Raw genomic sequence first — 23422 nt, 5'->3', positions numbered from 1 at the left:
TACAATCCAAAATTACTGCAAATTTAAGGTCAACAGTTGAAGTACAACTACCGTCATTCCATTCCTTCCTGGTGTCCCTGCCCAAATATTGCCATTCATATTTTCAGAGCCATAATTGAACAATTGAGCACAAACAAACTAGTTCAAGGCAGAGATTAGAATATGACATATCTTAATAAAACGATTGAAAGCACATTATTATCTACAATGTTGTGATTGTACAAAATTCTTCACAATACTAAAGATTTTTTCAGAGGATGGGCTCAGGTTAGATATGAGTATTTGAATCTTATGTATGGTTTCTTTGTCTTTCCATAGTGAAGGAAGAGAACAGCCAGAATATGCAGAGGGAAGACATGTCTGCATCTGAGAGGGCCTTGGTGCTAGACAGGATAGCTAACAATGTAGCTAAGCGTAAGAGCTCTATGCCACAGAGGTTTGTGGGTAAGAGTTGAAGTTTGCTTTTCTTTGTATACATAGCAGAAGTTATTAGAGCAATGATACTTTGCAAATCAGATCAACTTGAAATAATTATCATAGCATTTATTTTATATCACTGAAGAAAGTTGGAAATAAGAAAAGAAATTACAGAACAGTGCAATGATTGGGAGCCCCCACATTTCCTTCCATTTGATGAGTTCACATAAATAAAAGAATAATGAATTTGTTTGTTGCTAATTGTTTTAAGATGTCTTTCAACTACATATATACACCGATCAGCCACAACATTAAAACCACCTGCCTAATATTGTGTAGTCCCCCTCGTGCCGCCAAAACAGCGCTAACCCGCATCTCAGAACAGCATTATGAGATTATATTCTTCTCAACACAATTGTACAGAGCGGTTATCTGAGTTACCGTAGACTTTGTCAGTTCAAACCAGTCTGACCATTCTCTGTTGACCTCTCTCATCAACAAGACATTTCCGTCCACATAACTGCCTATCACTGGATGTTTTTTTGTTTTTTGCACCATTCGGAGTAAATTCTAGAGACTGTTGTGCAGACTGTCATGTGGCAGCAGTGCAGTGCATAAAATCATGCAGAGCTTCAGTTAATGTTCACATCAACCATCAGAATGTGATCTCAGTGATTTAGACTGTGGCATGATTGTTGGTGCCAGATGGGCTGGTTTGAGTATTTCGTAACTGCTGATCTCCTGGGATTTTCACACATAACAGTCTCTAGAATTTACTCAGAATGGTCCCAAAAACAACAAACATCCAGTGAGGGGCAGTTCTGCGGATGAAAATACCTTGTTGATGAGAGAGGTCAACAGAGAATGGCCAGACTGGTTCAAACTGACAAAGTCTACAGTAACTCAGATAACCGCTCTGTACAATTGTGGTGAGAATAATATAATCTCAGAATGCTATTCTGAGATGCGGGTTGGCGCTGTTTTGGCGGCACGAGGGGGGCCTACACAATATTAGGCAGGTGGTTTTAATGTTGTGGCTGATCGGTGTATATACTGCATTGCATTTTAAAGAAATATTCCAGGTTCAATACAAGTTAAGCTCAATCAACAGTATTTGTGGCAAAATATTGATTACCACAAAAATTTATTTTGAATCGTCCCTCCTTTACTTTAAATAAATAAATAAATAAATAATCAAGGTTACAGTGAGGTACAGTACTTACAATGGAAGTGAATGGGGCCAATTTTTGGAGGGTGTAAAGGCAGAAATGTGAAGCTTATAATTTTATAAAAGCACACATTAATTCTTCTGTTAAAACTCATGTATTATTTGAGCTGTAAAGTTGTTTAAATCACTGTTTTTACAGTCATTTAAGGATTTGTTGACATTACATGTTATACGACAAAGTTGTAAAATTGGCTATAACTTTACACAGAAATATGTTAGTAAGTGATTTTAATGTTAGCAAGTGATTTTATAACACTAAAATCATGTTAACACATATATTGTTTATATCTTGTGGTTATACTTTTGAAACAGTATTTTAACGTTCAAAAATTGGCCCCTATTGGCTCCTGGTGTAAGTGCCTCACTGTAACCCAGATTGTTTTTATTTATTTTCTTTTTTTTTAAAGAACAGGAGGGGCAGGTCAAAATAAATTTTTGTGGTAATCAACATTATGCCACAAATGTTGTCGATTGAGCTTAACTTGTACTGAACCCAGAATATTCCTTTAATCTTTTGTAGCAATCAACAAGCCCGAAATCCTTCAGAACTCTGCAGAATTGGAATGCCCATGATTTATAAATCACGTGTTCATTTATTAAAAGATTTGGAAAATTTTATAATCCTCAGTTAAACACATTTTTACCATATTTAAATCCATTATGCAGATTTCTGCCCCAAATCATAAAGTTCACTTTCAAGTTCTATGTGGGCCTCGCAACAGGTCATGAAACACTATTTTCTAAATAAATAATGTGATTTGTTATTATATAAATCACAGTAATAAGTCCATTTGATATTTCTATGCTCATCTCTTCATTTTGGTGTTTACTTAAAGGAATAGTTCACCAAAAAGTGAAAATTCTGTGATAATATACTTCTTTAATGTTGTTCCGAACCAGAATGACATTCTTTCATATAAAAAACACAAAAGGAGATATTTTAAGGAATATCACAGTCTTCACAACACAATGGCATTGGATATTGTCTCACTTTAAAGTTCAAAAAGGATGCATAGTTGTCGTAAAAGTAGTCCATGCGACTCGTGCATCAAATTCCAAGTCTTCCTGAGACAAATGATAGGTTTTGGTGAGAAACTCTTGAAAATCTTGAAGCCACGTCCACGAGTGCGATGAGAAATGCTTGATTTCAGTGACATAACTGTACTTGTGTGAGTTCTTGTGTAAACATGCATTACACTGAGAAAGAGCTTTTTATTCATTTTTTTGAGGACTACTTTTATGAAACTTTTGGATCCTTTTTTAAGCTTATAAGTGAGGCACTATCAACTGCCACTGTATTGAAAAGACAGCCCACGATATTCATTAAAACATCTCCTTTTGTGTTCCGCACAAGAAAGAAAGTAACATGGGTTTGGAACAACATGAGAGTGCATTTTAATTTTTGATTAAACTATTCCGATTATGATTACAAGATGATATAGACATGAACCTTTTTTATGAGTTTACCAGTAAGGTTGAATCAAATATTATATCATAAGAAAGAAGAAAAGTCTGTTGCTTCAATGAAATTAATAAATAAAACCCTCATTGCTTGCACAGTGATAAAAAGGTAGATGACAGAACTTGACTTCCTATTTACATTTACAAAGTAAATTTAGCTATCAAATCAGTTAAACATTTGCTCTTTTTTCTCTTTTTCACAGGAGACAATCGTTTGTCAGAGCTCTCATTTGAGGGTGGCTCGGGCGAGCTAATGCAGCCTCATGTGATTGATCAGGCCATCAACAGTGCTATTAGTTACCTGGGAGCAGAGTCATTGCGGCCTCTGGTTCAGACCTCCCCTGGCTCCTCTGACATGGTGGTCAGCCCTACCTACAATCTCCACAAGACGCAATCAGCCGATGGCAATTGCGTGTCAGCTAAAGACAGTGCTGCAGAGCATCTTCTTCTGCTCTCCAAGTCCAAATCAGTCTCAGTGGAGAAGGATGGCTCCCCAAGCCACAGTGGCCAGGACTCCACTGACACAGAAAGCAACAACGAGGAGCGGGTGGCCGGAGGAGGCGGTGCAGCTGCAGGTGGTCTCATCTACCTGACCAATCATATGGCCCCAGGTATGCGTAACGGAGGCCTGCCTGTGGTGAAAGAGGAGCAGCAGCGGCATTATGAGGCCTTACGGGCAGCAGGTATCGATCTGAGCATTGCAGCATCGGAGGGGTTTAAGGTGCTGAGCGGAGAAGAAGAGGTGAGGGCGTACCGCTGCATTCATTGCAGGGTTTTGTTCCTGGACCACGTCATGTACACCATCCACATGGGTTGCCATGGCTTCCGAGACCCCTTCGAGTGCAACTTGTGTGGTTACCGCAGCCAGGACCGTTACGAGTTCTCCTCGCATATCACGCGTGGAGAGCATCGCTTCTGAGTTAACACACAGAGACATTCAACATACACAACACTTATACATGACTACATGTGTACACACATATTGAGTAAACAATTCATCTTGTCACACTTTAAAATTTGTAATTTTTTTAGACACTCTCCAAACACTGAACAGATGTTTGGAAATATTTTTTTTTTTTATTATTTTAGGTTTCATGTGACATTGATTGATTGATTGATTTGGACATATGTACATACAGTATATATTTCACTGTCTTGTCTATTTTTTATACTGTGGTGTGTTACCTGTGAGTTTGTAAACCAAAATAAGAATTGAATTGAAAAAAGAAATGATGCATATACAAGATTCTAAACATGCTTTTAGCTGCCCTGAAGTTACAAAGACAAAATAGTAAAAACAGTAAAGCTAATAAAAACACAATGTATAAAATTATTATATTGTGTTACATTTATAAAATATTATTTGCAGTAGTAGTGAAATAATCTGATCCATTTCGGTTTTTCTCAATTACCTGTGTTCACGCTGTTATAAAAACCTAATATTATTTTTGTCACCAACTTAATTTTTAATATAAATATTTTTAAATGATCTAAGCAGTCTAAACAATTTAATGTAATTTGTTTTTATTTATTACAGTGAAGGTATATCGTGAGTTTTCCATTTTGTGTATACATGACTCCCTACATGACTGAAATGCTCTTATGTTATCTATGATACTGAACCACAACATCTTGTACCTGTGTGTATTATAAATGAGATGTTTTTATTTCACATTTGTATTTTATTTAACAGTACATAGTTTGACAGTATTTTACATCTTTACATCAACATCCTAAAATGTGTATGCCTGCAAAAATAAAATAAAATATGTTTTACATTCGTTCAACCAAATTTTTTAAGGGTAATCTTGTTTAACATTTAAATCAAATTGCTTATGTCGATTGCTTGATGAGTCTGTACCATTTGTTAGTTGCAATCCAACTAATGAATTATGAATGAAGTTTAAATGCACACACCATAAACGCATGTCACAATTATTAGTGCATATCTAGTCCTTACATTATTGTAATGTGAGAGTTTTGAGATCAAATAAAAGGCCATTTGAAAATAATAATAAAAAAGCCTCTAAATGGCCAAGTGTGATAATTAAACAGCAGAAGGATGCCATTTAATCAAATAATATACAGTCACATGTGCTGCGAGCCACAGTATAAGAGGCGAATCTCCGCCTTCACACATACACAACGCAACACACAATGCTAATGCTTGATGTTCATGCAGTGTGTCCAACAGTAGCCACAGACCAGTGTCTTTAGTGAATAAACGGCTATGAACTCTTTCTCCATTACAGCTTGGAGATTACAGCTCTCCAGTTGCGGGAAGCTTGATATAACCAACTCTTAAAAACAGGACGAACTTCAAAGATCTTTCAAAATAAAAGTCCTGCTCAAATGAGAGCTCTATTCAACTGATTGCGTGAATTTGAAGACATTACGACAGAAAAATATTACTACTGTATAAAAGTGTAATATTCAAAGCAGTCGCAATAATACTCATAGTAACAATAATATAATATGAAATGGTCATATTATTAGCATTATTATCTGTAAGCAATATCACAAAAGCAAGTGTACTGAATATCAGCATGTTGCGATTTAGCCATGGCAGCCTCAAGTAATCAGATTTTTTTAATTTAATGTTGTCATTAATACTATAAAGCTCTGTTGTGCATCTTTTTTTTTTTTTAACCAAAAATTATATATATATATATATATTTATATATATATAATATTATATTTTCATTTGATTAAAGCTTTACAGTATGTACTGTATTTGATTAAACACAATTTGATCATAACATTAAATTAAAACATTTAACATGGAATCCAGAAAAAATAAAACAGAAAAGGCATAATTTGTATCTATAAGACTTTATGCAGTTCTTTTTGTCAATAATTTTCTGTGTAATTTCATAAAAAATCTGAGTTTGTTTTTATTTGTTGCCTAGGTATCGAGTTAGTATTGATACCGCGGTACCAGGACTGGTATCGTACCGAAGCCAAAATCTTGTTATCGGAGCAACCCTAGTCTGTGCGAGCCAACTTTTTTGTTTATAAGTAAATGACAATTAGCCTAAGATGTACATTATTTCACCTCTAAGACAAATTGCTTTCAAAATGACACAATTGAAGCTGAAAATTTTAGAGAAAATTCATAGACATTAAAGATAAACTCATTCTAATGTATAGGGTTGAAACAGCATTTATAGCACTGTGGCTTTAGCAAATGCCATTAATAATGACACATAGTGTGGGAAAAAATATTTCACAGGCCACAGTTTCTAATTCAAGTGTTCATCAGTTGACAGTGTTTCTTGTTTACAAAAAATGTGTAAAGTATTCATATAATGGACATGGCCAAAGAGAGATGGAGTGAACTGAAGGAGAGCAGATCTGTCTAGAGAGCAAGAGAGAGCATAACCCAAGAGCTCATCAGCTCCTCACAACACACACATCCAGATGGCTGCTGTGTTATTGGGTGAAAACGGGAAGCAGCTGTGGCCAATGCAGAGCCCCCCACGCTTCACTGGGACTTAACCGTGGAGAAAGTGAATTTGCATGAGAGGGATAATCTGTCCAGAACCCCCCCCCCCCCCAGCCTCAATCCAAAATCTCACTTCACTTTTACACTTTACACTTACTTGGCCAATATTTGGCCATTTTATGATTATCAGCAGCATAGAGGTCGATAAACCGTGGCCCAATAACAGAAGTGTTACTATACCCTTTCAGTTTCAAAATTTACCAACAGATTTGTCAATGGACAATTGCTCAATTTTTGTTTTAATATTGTGTAAATACTGTGTAAAAGAAATACTCATTGAATTTTAGCAACTTTGTGTACATCTTATTTTATAATTAAATTGTATAGCAATGGCATCAAATCAGCCATCGGCAATTACAAAACCTTAAGTGATTGATCACTACTGTGAAGTATTGAAAGGTGGATTTATAAAAACTTTGTTCATCATACAAAATGATCATATACCTTGGAATATGACACATAGACTATACTTAATAAAGCACCCTAAAGTGTCTTAAGTATTAGAGTGAGTCACTAGTCACTTTCACACATAAAACCTGTTTAAATTTACTCAAATTGCCAGACTGCCTTTTTTTGTAAATTTACCACATCTGCTGCTCACACATGCAACCGCTTTTCCTCTTTTTTCCATCTTGCTACCATTCACACAACAGCACCAACATTTTGTTAGAGCGATAGTTCACCAAAAATGAAAATCCTCTTATCATTTACTTAAATCTAAATCTCCACTTTCACTTTTACATCTGAAAGTCACATGTGGTGCTTGTTTAGTTTCACTTTCACATCTGAAAATGAAAGTTAAAGTGGAGATTGGACTTAAATATTGTTCTGTTTCTCACCCACACCTATTATATCACTTCTGAATATATGGATTTAAACACTGGAGTCTTATGGATTACTTTTATGTTTCCTTCATATGATTTTTGTTAACACAAAGGTCTGATCACCATTCACTTGCACTGAATGGACCTACAGATCTGAGATATTATTCTAAAAATCTGTTTGTGTTCTGCTGAAGAAAGAAAGTCATACACATATGGGATGGCATGAGAAAATTATAAGAGAATTTTCATTTTCATTTTCATCTTTAAACTCTTTGATGTCATTTAATGGAGAGGCTTTAGGTATTGTGCATCCCTAGTTCCCAAAAGAGGATATTTATCATAAGTAAAAGATCACTTACCGTTCCTATAGTATATAGACAAATGTAGTCTGCCCAATTTGAAATCTCTTTTGACTCCAGGTCTAAAACGGTGCAGAGTCATAGTCATCTTCTTCAGAACTTTGTGATTGGCCCAAAGCAGACATCTTACTTTAGAATGTCTTGATTTTTTACATGCTCAACCGTATTGTTTTTTGTTTGTTTGTTTGTTTAATGAATGATGACAGAATTTTCATTTTTAGTTGAACAATCACTTTAAGGTGAATATTAGTTGTACATATAGTGACGAGAATGTGTTGCCTAGCTCCAGAGGAATTCTGTGTGCCTGTCCTCTTAGTCCAGCTGTGGGCTACCCCTGCTGTTCTGACAGCCATCCACATCTCCTCAGGGATGGACTCACTCCTTGCACTGCTGGCTAATTTTACAAAGTTTCAACACTCTGGCCAACCACAGAACCTTAAAATATTCATTAACCCGCTTGACAAAAAGATGAAAAATAAATAACACCCTTTTTCATGGGCTTCCAGTTTTTCTAAGATTGTTTCATGAAAATTACATGACTGATTCATTTCATGTGAGCACAATCTATAATCGGTGCCTCTGCTGGAGATGAAGACAACCCGAGAGTCAGAGTTTAGAATCGAATCAGACTTTTAAATCCCACTCATCTTCTGAGGTGTCTTAACAGTTCAGGCTTACTTCTTGTAAGAAATGTTTTTAGTTGCAAGGAAGAACCAAACAAATCAATCAGCCATCTCTCTTTCAATTTTCTAGACTTCAGTCATCAGGTTTCATGTAATACAGCCCTTTCACTTTAACACATACAGTATCATAGTTTGCAAATGGAAATTTAATGCTAATGCAGGGGCATAAAATACCAAAACAACAGACAGAATTTTCAGAAAAGATCCCACTAAATGAAGTGACAGAATTCAAAACCAACTGAAAATTCAACTAAAAATCCATACTGAGAGGAAAGTTTTTGCTTAGTTTTAGAAGTTTCTCTTTCATATTGTAGCAAGACTTTGAGAGACTTTATGGAATTATCAGTTATGCTCATTTAGGCTTAAATATCAACTTTGTCTCAGATGTTTCTCCTAGAATTCCTTTGGGAGAAATAGAAACAAGTGAGACAATTGTCAACCTACAAGAGCACAAGGCAATAAAATGTGGATGGAATAGCTAAGATCATTAAGAAAATTTGATGAGAAATGATTGAGTTCATATTGTCATCTCTGATTTTTGATTGCAGACTGTATCTTTGCAACTCTGAGCACAGTTTGAGACATTGTTGAGATATGTTTTGAAACTCTATAGGAGTCTAGAGGAGGTCTTTTTCTCAGGATTAAAATCTGAGAAGCGGGAGACTTAAATAGCATATTTGATTGTCTATTTAATCAATTTAGGAGAAAGAGATATTAAAAAATCTTTGTGGATTTTCTTTCTTAAGGATATTATGGAAGGCAGGATTAACCACAGTCCTTTTAAACAAACAGAATGTCCTCAGAATGATCATTCAACATGTCATCAATTTGAGCTTTAGAAAAATGATTGATATTTTGTAACCAGACCAAAACCATTCATCTTCAAATTCATTCATTCTTTGCTTTGTGATTTGGCCAGGGTGAGTTCCCTCACCACTGGACCAGCAACTTTTATTCCTCATGCCATCTGCGGCCACACAATTAAAGCTCCACAATGCTCCTCTCCATCCATCACCAGTAAGTGCATCAAACCACACTTGTATATTTGTTATCTGCTTATTTTCTATAATACATACATTTTTGGTGAGGTTCATGGCTGGTGTTAAGGTCAAATACTCTCTCTAAAACCTGGAAGTACTAAGGTTTATGAAATGTCAATAAAGTGCAGCAGTCTGGTTCTGAAAGAAAAAATCCCATTCATTTTTTTCATAGGGGAACTGATTTTTAAAGATAACTTATAAACCTTTAAAGACAGACCTCATTACCTCCGAGGTGGTTAATCAATGATATATGCTTCTGCTGAAGCCACTTATCTGCTTTAAATCAACTTTGTGTAAAAAAAAACTACACTATCCATAATGCTAAGGTACAAAATCCACCAATCAGGAAATCGCGGCACACAAACTGCAGCAAAAGAGCTCAGCAGGTCTCCCTACACTATTAAACTAATATATTTGTACATATGTGAATATTTTGCAATATACTTTAAATATATTGAGTCTATATTTATATTATTTTTATTATTTATTTAAAGAGCATTGTCAATAGATTTACATTTTTTATTACACCTTCGCAATGCCTCATGACATGTAGGCCTAGTTCATTCCCTAATGAAAGACATTAAGTACTTTTTGCCTGATTTACAAATACTTTTTTTGCTTCAAATCAAAGTTTGTAATGTTGTGATTCACCCAGGAGCTGGTTGTTTTGGTCCACGGCTTAGAATTCTTTTAAGAAGGGTTTTATGAGAACCCAATGGAAAAAATAAATGGGAAAAAATACTTCCGGAACCAAGACAGCTGAAAAAGTGGGCGGACACTATTGCATTTTATTCTGCTGGTCAATTCTCTCCATCTAAATTCATGTTTTGGTTTAGAAAAATTACGCTCTATCATAAATCAGACAGTTAAACTGCATTTATTTGTTCTGACATAAAAAGGTAAAAAATCACTGCAAACAAACTCCAAATCGATGTAGTTCTCTACAGGCAATTTGTACAATGTGTAACTGACAAAACTAAACCAACAGACTTGTCGCTAGGGGATTAAGTATTTCAAGTCCATATTTTTAAAACCCCCATCCATGGTACAAAGCCATTCTCTTGCTTTACCATCGTGGTCCGAGACCACATTGGCTTAGCGACAGGAAGAGCACTGCAAGAGTTGATCTGTGGGTAACTCTTATCATAAGACCAGAATGCCTGCAGTGTTGCCCAACTTCCCCTCCAAATCCATTCCCCAAGATAACATAATGGAAGAGTTGGCCCTAAGGTGTTCAATGCTCTTTCTCTACAGGACTGAGGGCAGGTTAACATGGATAACCGTTGAATTCATTCTGTGAACACAGAGGGTAGGGCTGCCTGAACATTGTACTAGCTGACAGTTCCCCTTTGGATAAAGTGTGTTCAGAAGGAAATAACAGCCTCAAGACCCCATGTTCCCTTTTAGTGCTAACTTGGCACATTTCCTCTGTATTAGAGGGAAAACAGTTGCAGCTCCACTTAGGTGATGCAACTGTTTTCAGGAACATACAACTGCGGTATGCTAATTTTGAGGCAATGAATACAGTAACAAGTAACTATATTTTACAAGATGATGAGAGCTGGGTTGAGTCATCATATCCACCCTGTGTGTATTAATATATCTTTATTTATATGAAGTACATTACTGCAGTCATATTAAGGACATATAATTTTAGTAAGTCAGTTTCAAGAACATCTTCATAACAAAAATGATCCATTTTTTTCCAAGGATTGCATTTTCATACAACCCCAACACAACATTTTAGTAATACTACTGTAAAATTAAACGGTCAATCAGTATAAAAAAAACACTGCCGTGTTCAACGACCACAGCCAAAAGTCTTGTTCCACTCTTCATATAGCTCGAGATCTTTAGAGGAGACACTGGGCCGCACTGTTTTAAGAGCCTCCTGGAAGTCGCTGTAGAGTATGGGCCTAACCTGATCTGCTGTGATGGTAGCAATGTCACTAAGACAAATGCTTCGTATGGGGCCTAGTGCTGCTTCACGACACAGCTGTGTCATATCCGCACCCGAAAACCCTTCTGTACCTAGCACTACCTTCTCCATCTCATCTGCTTCAAGCTGGCTTTTCTCGCGGGACATGAGATTAGTCACTATCTGATGCCGAGCCTCTGCCTCTGGGAGAGGGATGTAAAGTCGCTTGGCCAGGCGACGGCGGGCTGCTTCATCAATCTCCTGCGGCCGGTTGGTGGCTCCAACCACAAGGATGCGATCTTCTGCTGAGGTGGCGGCTCCATCCAACTGAACGAGAAACTCTGTTTTGATCCGACGGGATGAGTCGTGCTCTCCGTCTGTGCGCTGGGAAAGAAGGGAATCAATCTCATCTATGAAGATGACCGCAGGCTGGTGACAACGTGCAATGGCAAAGAGCGCACGTACCATCTTCTCGCCCTCTCCAACCCACTTTGAAGTAAGAGACGAGGCGCTGATGCTGAAGAAAGTGGCTCCGGACTGGCAGGCAATGCACTTACCTATGAGGGTTTTCCCAGTGCCTGGTGGACCAAAGAGAAGGATGCCCTTAGGTGGACCTCTAAGGCCAGTGAAGATATCAGGCCTCAACATGGGCCACACTACAATCTCTTTGATCGTGGCTTTGGCAAACTCCAGGCCAGCAATATCATCCCAAGCCACAGGGGGGCCATGGTCCATGATCTCACTCATGATCAGCTCTATGATCTTGGGCTCAAAGTTCTTTAGTCGCTCGTCAACAGACTGCGCATCTTCCGGTGGGTTGTCCTTGGAGTTACTTTCCTCCTCTTGTTTTGGCATGGGAGAGACAAATTTGGAGAAGGCCCCACGTGACCGATTTGCCCCAAGGCATTTTTTGGTGATTGTAGCAACGTTAGCTGCTGAGGCTCGCTGGCCCTGATGGGAATGCTTTTTTTGCTGGTCAACAATAAACTGCTCCCGTGCAGTTCTAAAGTTAGTGCTGACACCTTCCTCTCCTCTCCGTCCTCCACCTCGCGGTTCCTGCTCCCCATGTGATGGGAATGAGCTTCTGTTGCTTTCAGTTCCTGAGCTGTAGAAGTTCTTCCTCTTGGAGGGGTTTGTGGAGGAAAAGAACACAGGCTGATTATGCACATTAGGCCCACTTGTGTAACCCACACTAGAACTAGCATTGCCTGTGGAATTTAAATTGTTGTGGCCAAAGATGGGTGTAGATCCTGTTGGAACTCTTGGAGCATTTTGTGCCAGGGGAGGACACAGAGGGGCTCCTTCACATCCTCTGGCCCACTCCACAGTACTGCTAAGTGGGTTACCGACCCCCCTTCCCATCTCAGCTCTGGGTGGAGGCACTGCAAGCCCGTGAGACAGAGGCTCTCGTTTTAAGCCAGAGGAAGGACCAGAGAAAGCACTGTCTTTCTCCCCACCCCCACTGACCTCACCACCAACAGTGATGTTAACATCTGCTGGATCCACTGGGACTGCACCAGTCTTCATCATCCTTTGCACGTACGGCAGATCGAACACATTCTCGATCGTTATGGATGACTCCCATTTGTCGCTGTGGTTCTTTTGATTGCGGGCCAGATGCAGGGCGCTCTCCGCGTAGTTGTTGAGCCCTCTGCGTGGGTCGTCCGAGTCCAAGACTGCAGCGTAGCTCTCGGAGTAGGTCCTGAACAGGCTGGCAGCTCCGGCCGGAGAGAGCTCAGCACTCGCCCATGCATACTGAATGGAGAGGACGTGTGCCCGATAAGCATCGGCCGTCTGTTCAGGTGTACAGGAGCCAGACGAAATGTCAAAGGACCTCCTCTGCCACTCGTCCAGGTGTGGGCTGCTCATGCCTGGCCTGTTCCAGCCTGCATAAGAAGCGGGCACAAGATCAATTAATAATGTATAGAAGTAAAAAAGTACCACACGACAAAAGCATGGACAGTCCTGGCAAAAAATACAGACAAAAAGTCGTTTATGAGATCTAAATTACGTCTACAGAAAGTTAGCATTTATTTCAAGAATTATTATTTGTTACAATAATACAGTAATAAAAAATGCTTCCCATTAAAAAAAAAATAACAAAATACAAATGTATGAGTTTTTTATTTTTTTATTTTATCATGTCTATAATTAAACTATTGCCCCTATATGAGGCAAAAAAAAATAAAAATAAATAAAAAAACCATCTGCTGCAGCCATTGGCCAATAACAGAAAGTAGGCCTAATATACCAGCCAGTTTGGACATTCAGAACTGAATTTGCATTTCTCATAATTTTAAAAACCTTTTGATCAAAGGTTAATGCTTGAAATATATTTCCAAAGCAATTATAGTCTAAATTGTGCTTATGTTTTTTTATTATTATTATTTTACAATATATATTTCTTTAATATAATAATATTATAACATACTATTATATAATTTTTTTGATCACTGCATGATTCCCATACTTACATTTTTGTTAATTCATAGTTTTAATGAATTTAATATTATTTTACAGTGGAAAATAGTAGATAATAATAAACTATGAGTATGTTTGTCCAAAAGTTTGAATTGACCATTACTGTACCAATGGTAACCTATACAAAACGTTAGATAACTGTAAACGTAACTAAGCTCGATTAATTCTGATCTCGCTCTTTTTTATTTTTTAACCACATTCACACAAGTTCTTCTTGACTTTATCTGCTGAACGCACCAATAAACGAAAGCCCCGTTTCACATGAACAGTTATCAGTGTGCTAACTAATGATTTCACAATTAATGTCACAAGGGATAACAAGATCTCAGTAAACAACGACGCACTGTCAGAATAGTAACAGTATGGCTTTGTTGAAATGTATAACGTGAGCTGTCAGCAGGAACACAAATCAAGCTTCAAACACACTTCTGTGTGTATTTTATTTTGGGCAAGCAAAATAGTGACCTACCTCTGTATTAAACGTGTATCAGCACGTTTCTTGTGTAAATGCTGTAATGTTTATAAAACACAACACAACCACAAGTTTGACTGAACTTCCCGCCTCCCGAATGAAGCTTCCGCACGAGCAGCTTCCTGCCGCTCACAGCTCGATGACGTGATCGCGAGCGCCATCGCCTGCTGAGACGGGAAAACACAGAAAATCAAGATTTATTTGCATTGATTAACACATTTTTTTAAACTACATTTGAAAATATACAAATTAAACATGTCCCTTATATTTGCACAAATGAAAGTAAAGTAAAATAGCCCCTTTATACAACATTTATTTATGTTTTAATGTGGTCAACAACATCATTGGTTGTTAATTCCCAGGCCCGTTTGTCAAAGGGCTTTTGAGGTGTTTAAAATTTTTTAAATCCACAGGCATAATGGCACTTACTATTTAATGAAAAAAATAAAAACCTTTGTCTCTTTCTTCTGCTCTAGCTTCTGTACTATAGCTACTCTGGGAACTTGGCAGTGCGATTTTGCAGATATTGTTGACTTTTGCCTAAAAATTGCTTGTTATGTTGCTCATTTGGATAAAAGTGTTGCCCTCTTTGTTTTAAGATTAATGTGAAGGGGAAAAAATTAAAGTCCCTCTGATAATGACTAGCAATATCATTTAAGAAGCTAGATAAGAAATACATGTAAAGGGGGAAAAGACAAAAGAGCAAAGATATATATATATATATATATATATATATATATATATGATACATGAAAAATAAATATGTTTAATAAAAATAGCAACTTCTCAGTCAGAAAGAAAACAAGGTTATAATATTTTTTAAATGGATATTCTTACCAATCTAATGCACACATAATTGGTGAAGGTCATGTAAAAAAAAAAAAAAAACAATTTTTTTGTTTAATTGAACAATTTGTCATGTACAAACAACATGGCAACAATAATACATCTTTATATTATAACAGTAAGATATATATATATATATATATATATATATATATATATATATATATATATATATATATATATACAAACACACACACACACACACACACACACATATATATATATATATATATGTGTGTGTGTGTGTGTGTGTGTGTGTGTGTTTGTGTATATATATATATATATATATATATATATATATATATATATATATATATATATATATATATATATATACTCAGCAAAAAAAGAAATGTCCCTTTTTCAGGACACTGTATTTTAAAGATAATTTTGTAAAGATCCAAATAACTACAGATCTTTATTGCAAAGGGTTTAAACAATGTTTTCCGTGCTTGTTCAATTAACTATAAACAATTAATGAACATGCACCTGTGGAACGGTCGTTAAGACACTAACAGCTTACAGAGGATAGGCAATTAAGGTCAAAGTTATAAAAACTTAGGTCACTAACAAGACCTTTCTACTAACTCTGAAAAACACCAAAATAATCTGCGTGAACATGCCTTAGGCATGCTGCATGGAGGCATGAGGACTGCAGATGTGGCCAGGGCAATAAATTACAATGTCCGTACTGTGAGACGCCTAAGACAGCGCTACAGGGAGACAGGAAGGACAGCTGATCATCCTCGCAGTGGCAGACCGTGTGTAACAACACCTGCACAGTGTGGGAATATACATTTAAGAATAAGTTTAAGAATACGTTTTTTATTATATGTGTATCAGACTTGGTAGATTAGAGAAGCAACAGCGTCAGCTGTATTACACTGTTAAACAGAGTTGCTAAGTGGAGGTCTCTGCCAGATCCTGTTCACCTTTTGTGAGTCAAACAAGAATGGCTTACTGAAGCTATCACCTTTGGTATGTGTTTGCTCTTGGTGCCTCCGTCCTAGTCACTGAATTGATGACCATCGTTCATGATTTAATCATTGTCTGAGTCAAAAGTAAATATAATGGCTTAGGTGTGGACCTTCTTTTATCTCTATGATAATGAAGTAGTCTGAGTGATATAGTTATGCTGGTTGGATTAAGGACTGGTGAAACTCCAGGGTCTGGGAAGGATTCCTACAACTGCTTACTTCCTTTGCATACTTTGTTAACGGTCATCAACTGAGTACTTTGTCTTCACTTCAAATCAAATCAAATCACATTTATTGTCACACAGCCATATACACAAGTTCAATGGTGTGTGAAATTCCTAGGTGCAGTTCCAATCAATATAGCAGTCGTGACAGTGATGAGACATATACCAATTTACAATAAACATCAGATTTACAACACAATTTAAAGTCTAATATACACATAATTACACACAACACAATATACAAATAATAACATACACTGTACAGTATACAATACACACAATATAGATACACATTATTCAATAAAAATAAAAAAGTATATATAGTAGTATATATAGAATGTACAGTAGATTGTATTGTACTGTATTGACATTCAGGCTGTCGGTTGATAGTAAGTTGTTAAGAGAGAATATATATAATAATAATATAATTTATGACAGTCCGGTGTGAGATATAAGACTAAGAGTAATAAAGTGCAGTGCTGATATAGTTTTGATCGTGGGAGATCAAGAGTTCAAAAGTCTGATTGCTTGGGGGAAGAGGCTATCATGGAGTCGGCTGGTGCGGGTCCTGATGCTACGATATCGCCTGCCTGATGGTAGCAGTGAGAACAGCCCATGGCTCGGGTGGCTGGAGTCTCTGATGATCCTCCGAGCTTTTTTCACACACCGCCTTGTATATATTTCTTGGAGGGAGGGAAGCTCACCTCCGATGGTGTGTCTGGCAGTTCGCACCACCCTTTGCAGTGCTTTGCGGTTGTGGGCTGTGCTATTGCCGTACCAGGCGGAGATGCAGCCAGTCAGGATGCTCTCTACAGTGCAGGTGTAGGTTGAAAATGTCTGTAAAAACACCAGCCAGCTGATTTGCGCACGCTCTGATGACACGGCCCGGAATGCCTTCTGGACCCACGGCTTTGCGGATATTCACCCGTTGGAAGGATCGGGTTACATCCACTACAGAGACGGAGAGTGAACTAACCTTTGTAGCTTCAGCTCTCTCTCCGCGAGGGCGTTGTGATTTCCCTCAAAACGAGCATAAAAAGTATTTAGCTCATCCAGGAGAGAGGCAGCGGTGTTCATGGCGGAGTTTTTATTCCCTTTAAAGTCCGTGATGATGTTAATTCCCTGCCACATGCTTCTAGAGTTGGTGGTGTTAAACTGTCCTTCAATCTTGTTCCTGTACTGGCGTTTTGCTGTTCTGATTTTTCGGAGGGCATAACTGGCTTGTTTATGCTCCTCCGCATTCCCAGAATTGAAAGCGGAGGTCCGCACATTAAGTGCCGCGTGAACATCGCTATTTATCCATGGTTTCTGGTTCGGGTAGATCCATATTGTTCTGATCGGAACTACGTCCTCCATGCAATTTTTGATGAAACACATTACGCTATCAGCGTAAACCTCAATGTCGTCATCAGAGGCGGACCGGAACATCTCCCAGTCCGTGTGATCAAAACAGTCCTGTAGCGTACAGTCTGATCGATCCAGTGCTGGTCGGACCATTCTGAGGGTGGATGCTTCCTGTTTCAGTTTCTGCCTGTAAGCGGGCAGAAGCAGAATGGAAGAGTGGTCCGATTTGCCAAATGGTGGGCGGGGGAGGGATTTGTAGCCATCCCGGAAGGGAGAGTAGCAATGGTCCAAAACCCGGTCCCCTCGTGTGTTGAAACTAATGTGCTGGTGGTATTTTGGTGCGACTGATTTGAAACAGGCTTTATTAAAGTCCCCGGTCACAATAAACGTGGCCTCAGGGTGCGTGGTTTCCTGCTCACTTATACTCCCATACAGTTCCTTGATTGCCCGGTCTGTGTCGGTTTGTGGGGGAATGTACACAGCAGTGATAATGACCGCTGTGAATTCCCTCGGTAGCCAGAATGGTCGACACAGAAGCATGAGAAATTCCAGACCAGGAGAGCAGAAAGACTTGATAGAATGTACGTTCCTCTGATCAAACCAGGATTTGTTGATCATAAAACATACACCACCACCTCTGCTTTTACCTGAGAGGTCTTTCACTCTGTCCGCTCAGTGCACGGAGAACCCCGTGGGTTCAATGGCTGAATCTGGAATCTCCGCAGACATCCAAGTTTCTATTAGGCAGATAATGCAGCAGTCCCTCGTCTCTCGTTGGAAAGAGATCCACGCTTTCAGCTCGCAGAGCTTGTTATCCAGAGACTGAACATTTGCCAGAAGAATACTGGGTAGCGGGGGTCGATTTGCACGGCATCTTACTCTGATGAGAACGCTGGCTCTGCTTCCCCTTTTCCTCCTGCGTTTCCGCATCTGGACTGCCCAGACAAAGGGCTCCGCTTGCGTGTTTGTAAACAGTGGGTCGGCATTGAGGAATTTTAAGTCCGGTTTATGGTGTGAAATTGCTGAACCAATGTCCAAAAGTGTTTGTCTGTTGTAGACAATAAGGCAGACAACATCCAAGACAAAAAACATAAGAATTGTGAACAAAACAAACAAAACACTGCCATGTTGTGTCGGAGCTCGCAACGCAGCAGCCATACTCGGCGCCATCTTGAGTCCTTGAGTCTTGAAGGACTGCCCACCAAAATATCTATAAAACTACTATGTAAGTCTCACTTAGTTAGATTTGATGACTTCAGCGCAAGACAGCAACTTCTGACCTGTAGACTGATGCTCCTGATGTTCTACAATAAAGAATCCTTCTGAAGCTTTACCCGAGTCTCCTGGTCTTCGCTTCTGAGTTTCTAATAACAGGATCAGTACATCCGAATATCACACCTGTGGGATAGGTACAGGACGGCAACAACAACTGCCCGTGTTACACCAGGAATGCACAATCCCTCCATCAGTGCTCAGACTGTCCACAATAGGCTGAGAGAGGCTGGACTGAGGGCTTGTAGGCCTGTTGTAAGGCAGGTCCTTACCAGACATCACCGGCAACAATGTCGCCTATGGGCACAAACCCACCTTCGCTGGACCAGACAGGACTGGCAAAAAGTGCTCTTCACTGACGAGTCATGGTTTTGTCTCACCAGGGGTGATGGTCGGACTCATGTTTATCGTCGAAGGAATGAGCGGTACACCGAGGCCTGTACTCTGGAGCGGGATCGATTTGGAGGTGAAGGGTCCGTCATGGTCTGGGGCGGAGTGTCACAGCATCATCGGACTGAGCTTGTTATCATTGCAGGCAATCTCAACCCTGTGCGTTACAGGGAAGACATCCTCCTCCCTCATATGGTACCCTTTCTGCAGGCTCCTCCTGACATGACCCTCCAGCGTGACAATGCCACCAGCCATACTGCTCGTTCTGTGCGTGATTACCTGCAAGACAGGAATGTCAGTGTTCTGCTATGTCCAGCGAAGAGCCTGGATCTCAATTCCATTGAGCACGTCTGGGACCTGTTGGATTGGAGGGTGAGGGCTAGGGCCATTCCCCCCAGAAATGTCCGGGAACTTGCAAGTGCCTTGGTGGAAGAGTGGGTTAACATCTCACAGCAAGAACTGGCAAATCTGTTCCATGAGGAGGAGATGCACTGCAGTACTTAAAGGTGCAATATGTAACATTTTTCATGTAATACTCGCCTTTTTTTTGCCAATGTGCGAATGGCTTGTAATGCAACATAAATGAGCCCTTCCCGGACTTCCTAGGTTGCCTATTAAAGCCTGTAGACTGATTTTCATGCGAAGGGAGCGGGTCGCTTTTGCTGGGAAAATCCAAAGGATGTGACGTTTATGTGCGCTCCCGAGAGCCTTGACAACAGACAGTCTGCAACACTAGGTAACACTATCTTAGAGATAGAATCCAGCAAACGGCCAGCTCCCAGCACAACACCGACTCCTACACAAACTCAGAGTAAGCCAAACAAAAAAAAAACATTTACTGAATTCCATCTGGATAAGCGGAAACGTGATCGTGGTTGAGCGAAAACTAGAGTGAACATTGGCAGGACATTTGATTACTGGAGGGAACTTCGTTCGGTTTTGGGGATCAGAACTGACCCTGAATTGACGTTCTTCTTATTGGACAGGTAAGCTTACATAACTGCAAAGCATGTGAAATATAGTGCCATAAGGATTGATCTGTGTAATTTTAGCTAACTTGATCTTGCCTGCTAACGCTGATGAATTGCAAGCTACCTTGCTTCGTAACTTTCAAATAATATATACGGTCTTCTCTTTTTAGTAAAAGTCAGGTATGCTGATTCACAGTAACTGACAATGTTAATCTGTAATTATTCAGCAAGGTAAACTACAATAACACATGAAATGAATGCTAGACAATGTTCAAGATAATGCAAAATCTCCATTCATTAGTGTAACGTAACTTGGTTATACAGAAAATATATACATTCTATTATTATAAAACAATAGCGCATCGATATATCAAAATGACAGCTGTGATGGAATCACATCAATAATGAATTGTGTCAACATATTTACAGGTGCATCTCAATAAATTAGAATGTCATGGAAAAGTTCAGTACAGTTGTCGTATTCCTCTTGTTAAGCCACTCCTGAACCACAGACAACGTCAGAGGCGTCTTACCTGGGCTAAGGAGAAGAAGAACTGGACTGTTGCCCAGTGGTCCAAAGTCCTCTTTTCAGATGAGAGCAAGTTTTGTATTTCATTTGGAAACCAAGGTCCTAGAGTCTGGAGGAAGGGTGGAGAAGTTCATAGCCCAAGTTGCTTGAAGTCCAGTGTTAAGTTTCCACAGTCTGTGATGATTTGGGGGTGCAATGTCATCTGCTGGTGTTGGTCCATTGTGATTTTTGAAAACCAAAGTCACTGCACTCGTTTACCAAGAAATTTTGGAGCACTTCATGCTTCCTTCTGCTGACCAGCTTTTTAAAGATGCTGATTTCATTTTCCAGCAGGATTTGGCACCTGCCCACACTGCCAAAAGCACCAAAAGTTGGTTAAATGACCATGGTGTTGGTGTGCTTGACTGGCCAGCAAACTCACCAGACCTGAACCCCATAGAGAATCTATGGGGTATTGTCAAGAGGAAAATGAGAAACAAGAGACCAAAAAATGCAGATGAGCTGAAGGCCACTGTCAAAGAAACCTGGGCTTCCATACCACCTCAGCAGTGCCACAAACTGATCACCTCCATGCCACGCCGAATTGAGGCAGTAATTAAAGCAAAAGGAGCCCCTACCAAGTATTGAGCACATGTACAGTAAATGAACATACTTTCCAGAAAGCCAACAATTCACTAAAAATGTTTTTTTTTATTGGTCTTATGATGTATTCTAATTTGTTGAGATAGTGAATTGGTGGGTTTTTGTTAAATGTGAGCCAAAATCATCACAATTAAAAGAACCAAAGACTTAAACTACTTCAGTCTGTGTGCATTGAATTTATTTAATACACGAGTTTCACAATTTGTGTTGAATTACTGAAATAAATGAACTTTTCCACAACATTCTAATTTATTGAGATGCACCTGTATAATGTACAGTCTATTTTATAAACCACTACTGTCATCATCCACCAGATTTAGCTAACAGCTATTGATAAAGCTGGTTAGCTAGCTAACGCTGACATAGGCTGTCGTATAAATGCAGTCAGTGTATCATGCAAAGAAATGTGATTAATTTAAACAACAGTCTCGCATAGTCACACCTATATCCACACTTTGTTTTAGCCCTGTTCTAGCACTGGAGAGTCAAATATAATATACAGTCTCAAGTTTGTATTAAAACAATCATAACTGTGTCATTTTAATTATGCTACCTCATCTGTCATCATGATGCAGGTGAATCACATCCAGTCTTGCGTCCCTATGGAGAGTGTGCATGAGCGCGATCACGAGCAACAGGCTGCAGTTCACTTAACAGCCACAGGTGTCATTAAAAATAAGGGTTCCTGAATCTTACATACTGGGGAAATATTATGCAAAATTCACTTTTACATGGTGTTTGAACATAAATGTGAGTCGGCAGTGTGTGTACACAACCACCCTACAATGTTAAAAGTCCACCCACTCCTCTTTCTTATATTTCTATTAATCAAACACAGTGTCTCAAAATGACTGGTTTTCGTATCCGCTCTAAAGTGACGTCACTTTAGAGCAGGTCATGCCCACGACTGGTGACGGACTCCACCCTATTATCATAGATCCTCCCGAGTGATCGACACACAGTTCGCCATTTGTTTCCATGCTGGAGCAGCTACAGTGAGAAGAATAATGTCTCAGCTTCATAAGCGTCATAAGTGTTCTGTTGTTGGCTGTAAAAGTGAACATAAGAGTCTTCATGTACTCCCGGCATCAGAGCCACTGAAGACAAAGTGGACAAGTTTTGTTTTTGAAGAAAATGTGCCCCAAAACATACCAAAATGTGTGTATGTTTGTGCAAATCATTTTACACCGGACTGCTTAGTGAATGAGGGTCAATATAAAGCAGGATTTTCAAAAGATTTGACTCTCAAGCATGGATCAGTACCAACTGTTCGTGTTCCAGCTTTATATCCTGAAGATGAAAGTATCGCACTTTATATTTTGTGAATGTTTGCATATCGCCTTGTCTGCGTTGCTGTGGCGTGAAATGCAGATAGATGGCAGTAAGTGATTTTCTACATAAGAAGCACGATCACAAACTCAAAATGCCTATGTTTTGCATCGTTTACGGTTGCTCATACATACATGGCTGAACTCCGGTATTTATGGTGTCAGTCATATTGGTTCTGATTTGTTGTTGCTATAGTATCCGAAGCACGAGCTGTAAAGGCACAGCCCTCTTCCGGAAAGGGGGCGGGGAGCAGCAGCTCATTTGCATTTAAAGAGACACACACGAAAACAGCGTGTTTTTGATTCCACCCAAAAAGAGGCGTTTACAACATGGTATAATAAATGATCCGTGGGGTATTTTGAGCTGAAACTTCAGACACATTCTGGGGACACCTGAGACTTATATTACATCTTGTAAAAAGGGGCATAATAGGTCTCCTTTAAAATCTTTTCGAAGCCATGCTTGTAGTTCCTCCGCTCGCTGAAATGTACCATTGAACTACAATCCCCA

At 39.1% G+C, this 23422-nt stretch overlaps 2 protein-coding genes across 5 annotated transcripts in view; one reads left to right on the top strand and one right to left on the bottom strand.

Moving 5' to 3' along the window:
- LOC127413840 (DNA-binding protein Ikaros-like) overlaps window positions 1-4882 on the top strand; it is a 30989-nt gene extending 26107 nt beyond the window's left edge. For 2 of the 4 annotated variants that reach the window (XM_051651314.1, XM_051651316.1), the window contains 2 exons: window positions 319-444; window positions 3310-4882. In XM_051651314.1, the coding sequence (XP_051507274.1) occupies window positions 319-444; window positions 3310-4025 (842 nt within the window). In that variant the 3' untranslated portion in view covers window positions 4026-4882. The remainder of the gene's footprint in view (window positions 1-318; window positions 445-3309) is intronic. The other 2 variants (XM_051651317.1, XM_051651315.1) reach the window with 1 other exon arrangement.
- A 5533-nt stretch (window positions 4883-10415) lies between these two features.
- On the bottom strand, window positions 10416-14540 carry fignl1 (fidgetin-like 1). The gene is made up of 2 exons (XM_051651307.1): window positions 14386-14540; window positions 10416-13321 (listed from the first exon to the last, which is right to left on the bottom strand). Exon 2 carries the CDS (start codon window positions 13302-13304, stop codon window positions 11319-11321), a length of 1986 nt encoding a protein of 661 aa, XP_051507267.1. The 5' UTR covers window positions 13305-13321; window positions 14386-14540; the 3' UTR covers window positions 10416-11318.
- Between the last annotated feature and the right edge of the window lie 8882 nt (window positions 14541-23422).

The sequence above is a fragment of the Myxocyprinus asiaticus genome, chromosome 23 (genome assembly GCF_019703515.2).
Source record: "Myxocyprinus asiaticus isolate MX2 ecotype Aquarium Trade chromosome 23, UBuf_Myxa_2, whole genome shotgun sequence".
Classification (NCBI taxonomy): Eukaryota; Metazoa; Chordata; class Actinopteri; order Cypriniformes; family Catostomidae; genus Myxocyprinus; species Myxocyprinus asiaticus.
Note: the sequence above shows the minus strand (reverse complement) of the source record. Positions and strands in the feature narration are given on the sequence as shown.

Coding starts and splice junctions, on each gene's coding strand:
- fignl1 (XM_051651307.1), bottom strand. CDS start 13,304: ATGAGCAGCCCACACCTGGACGAGTGGCAGAGGAGGTCCTTTGACATT.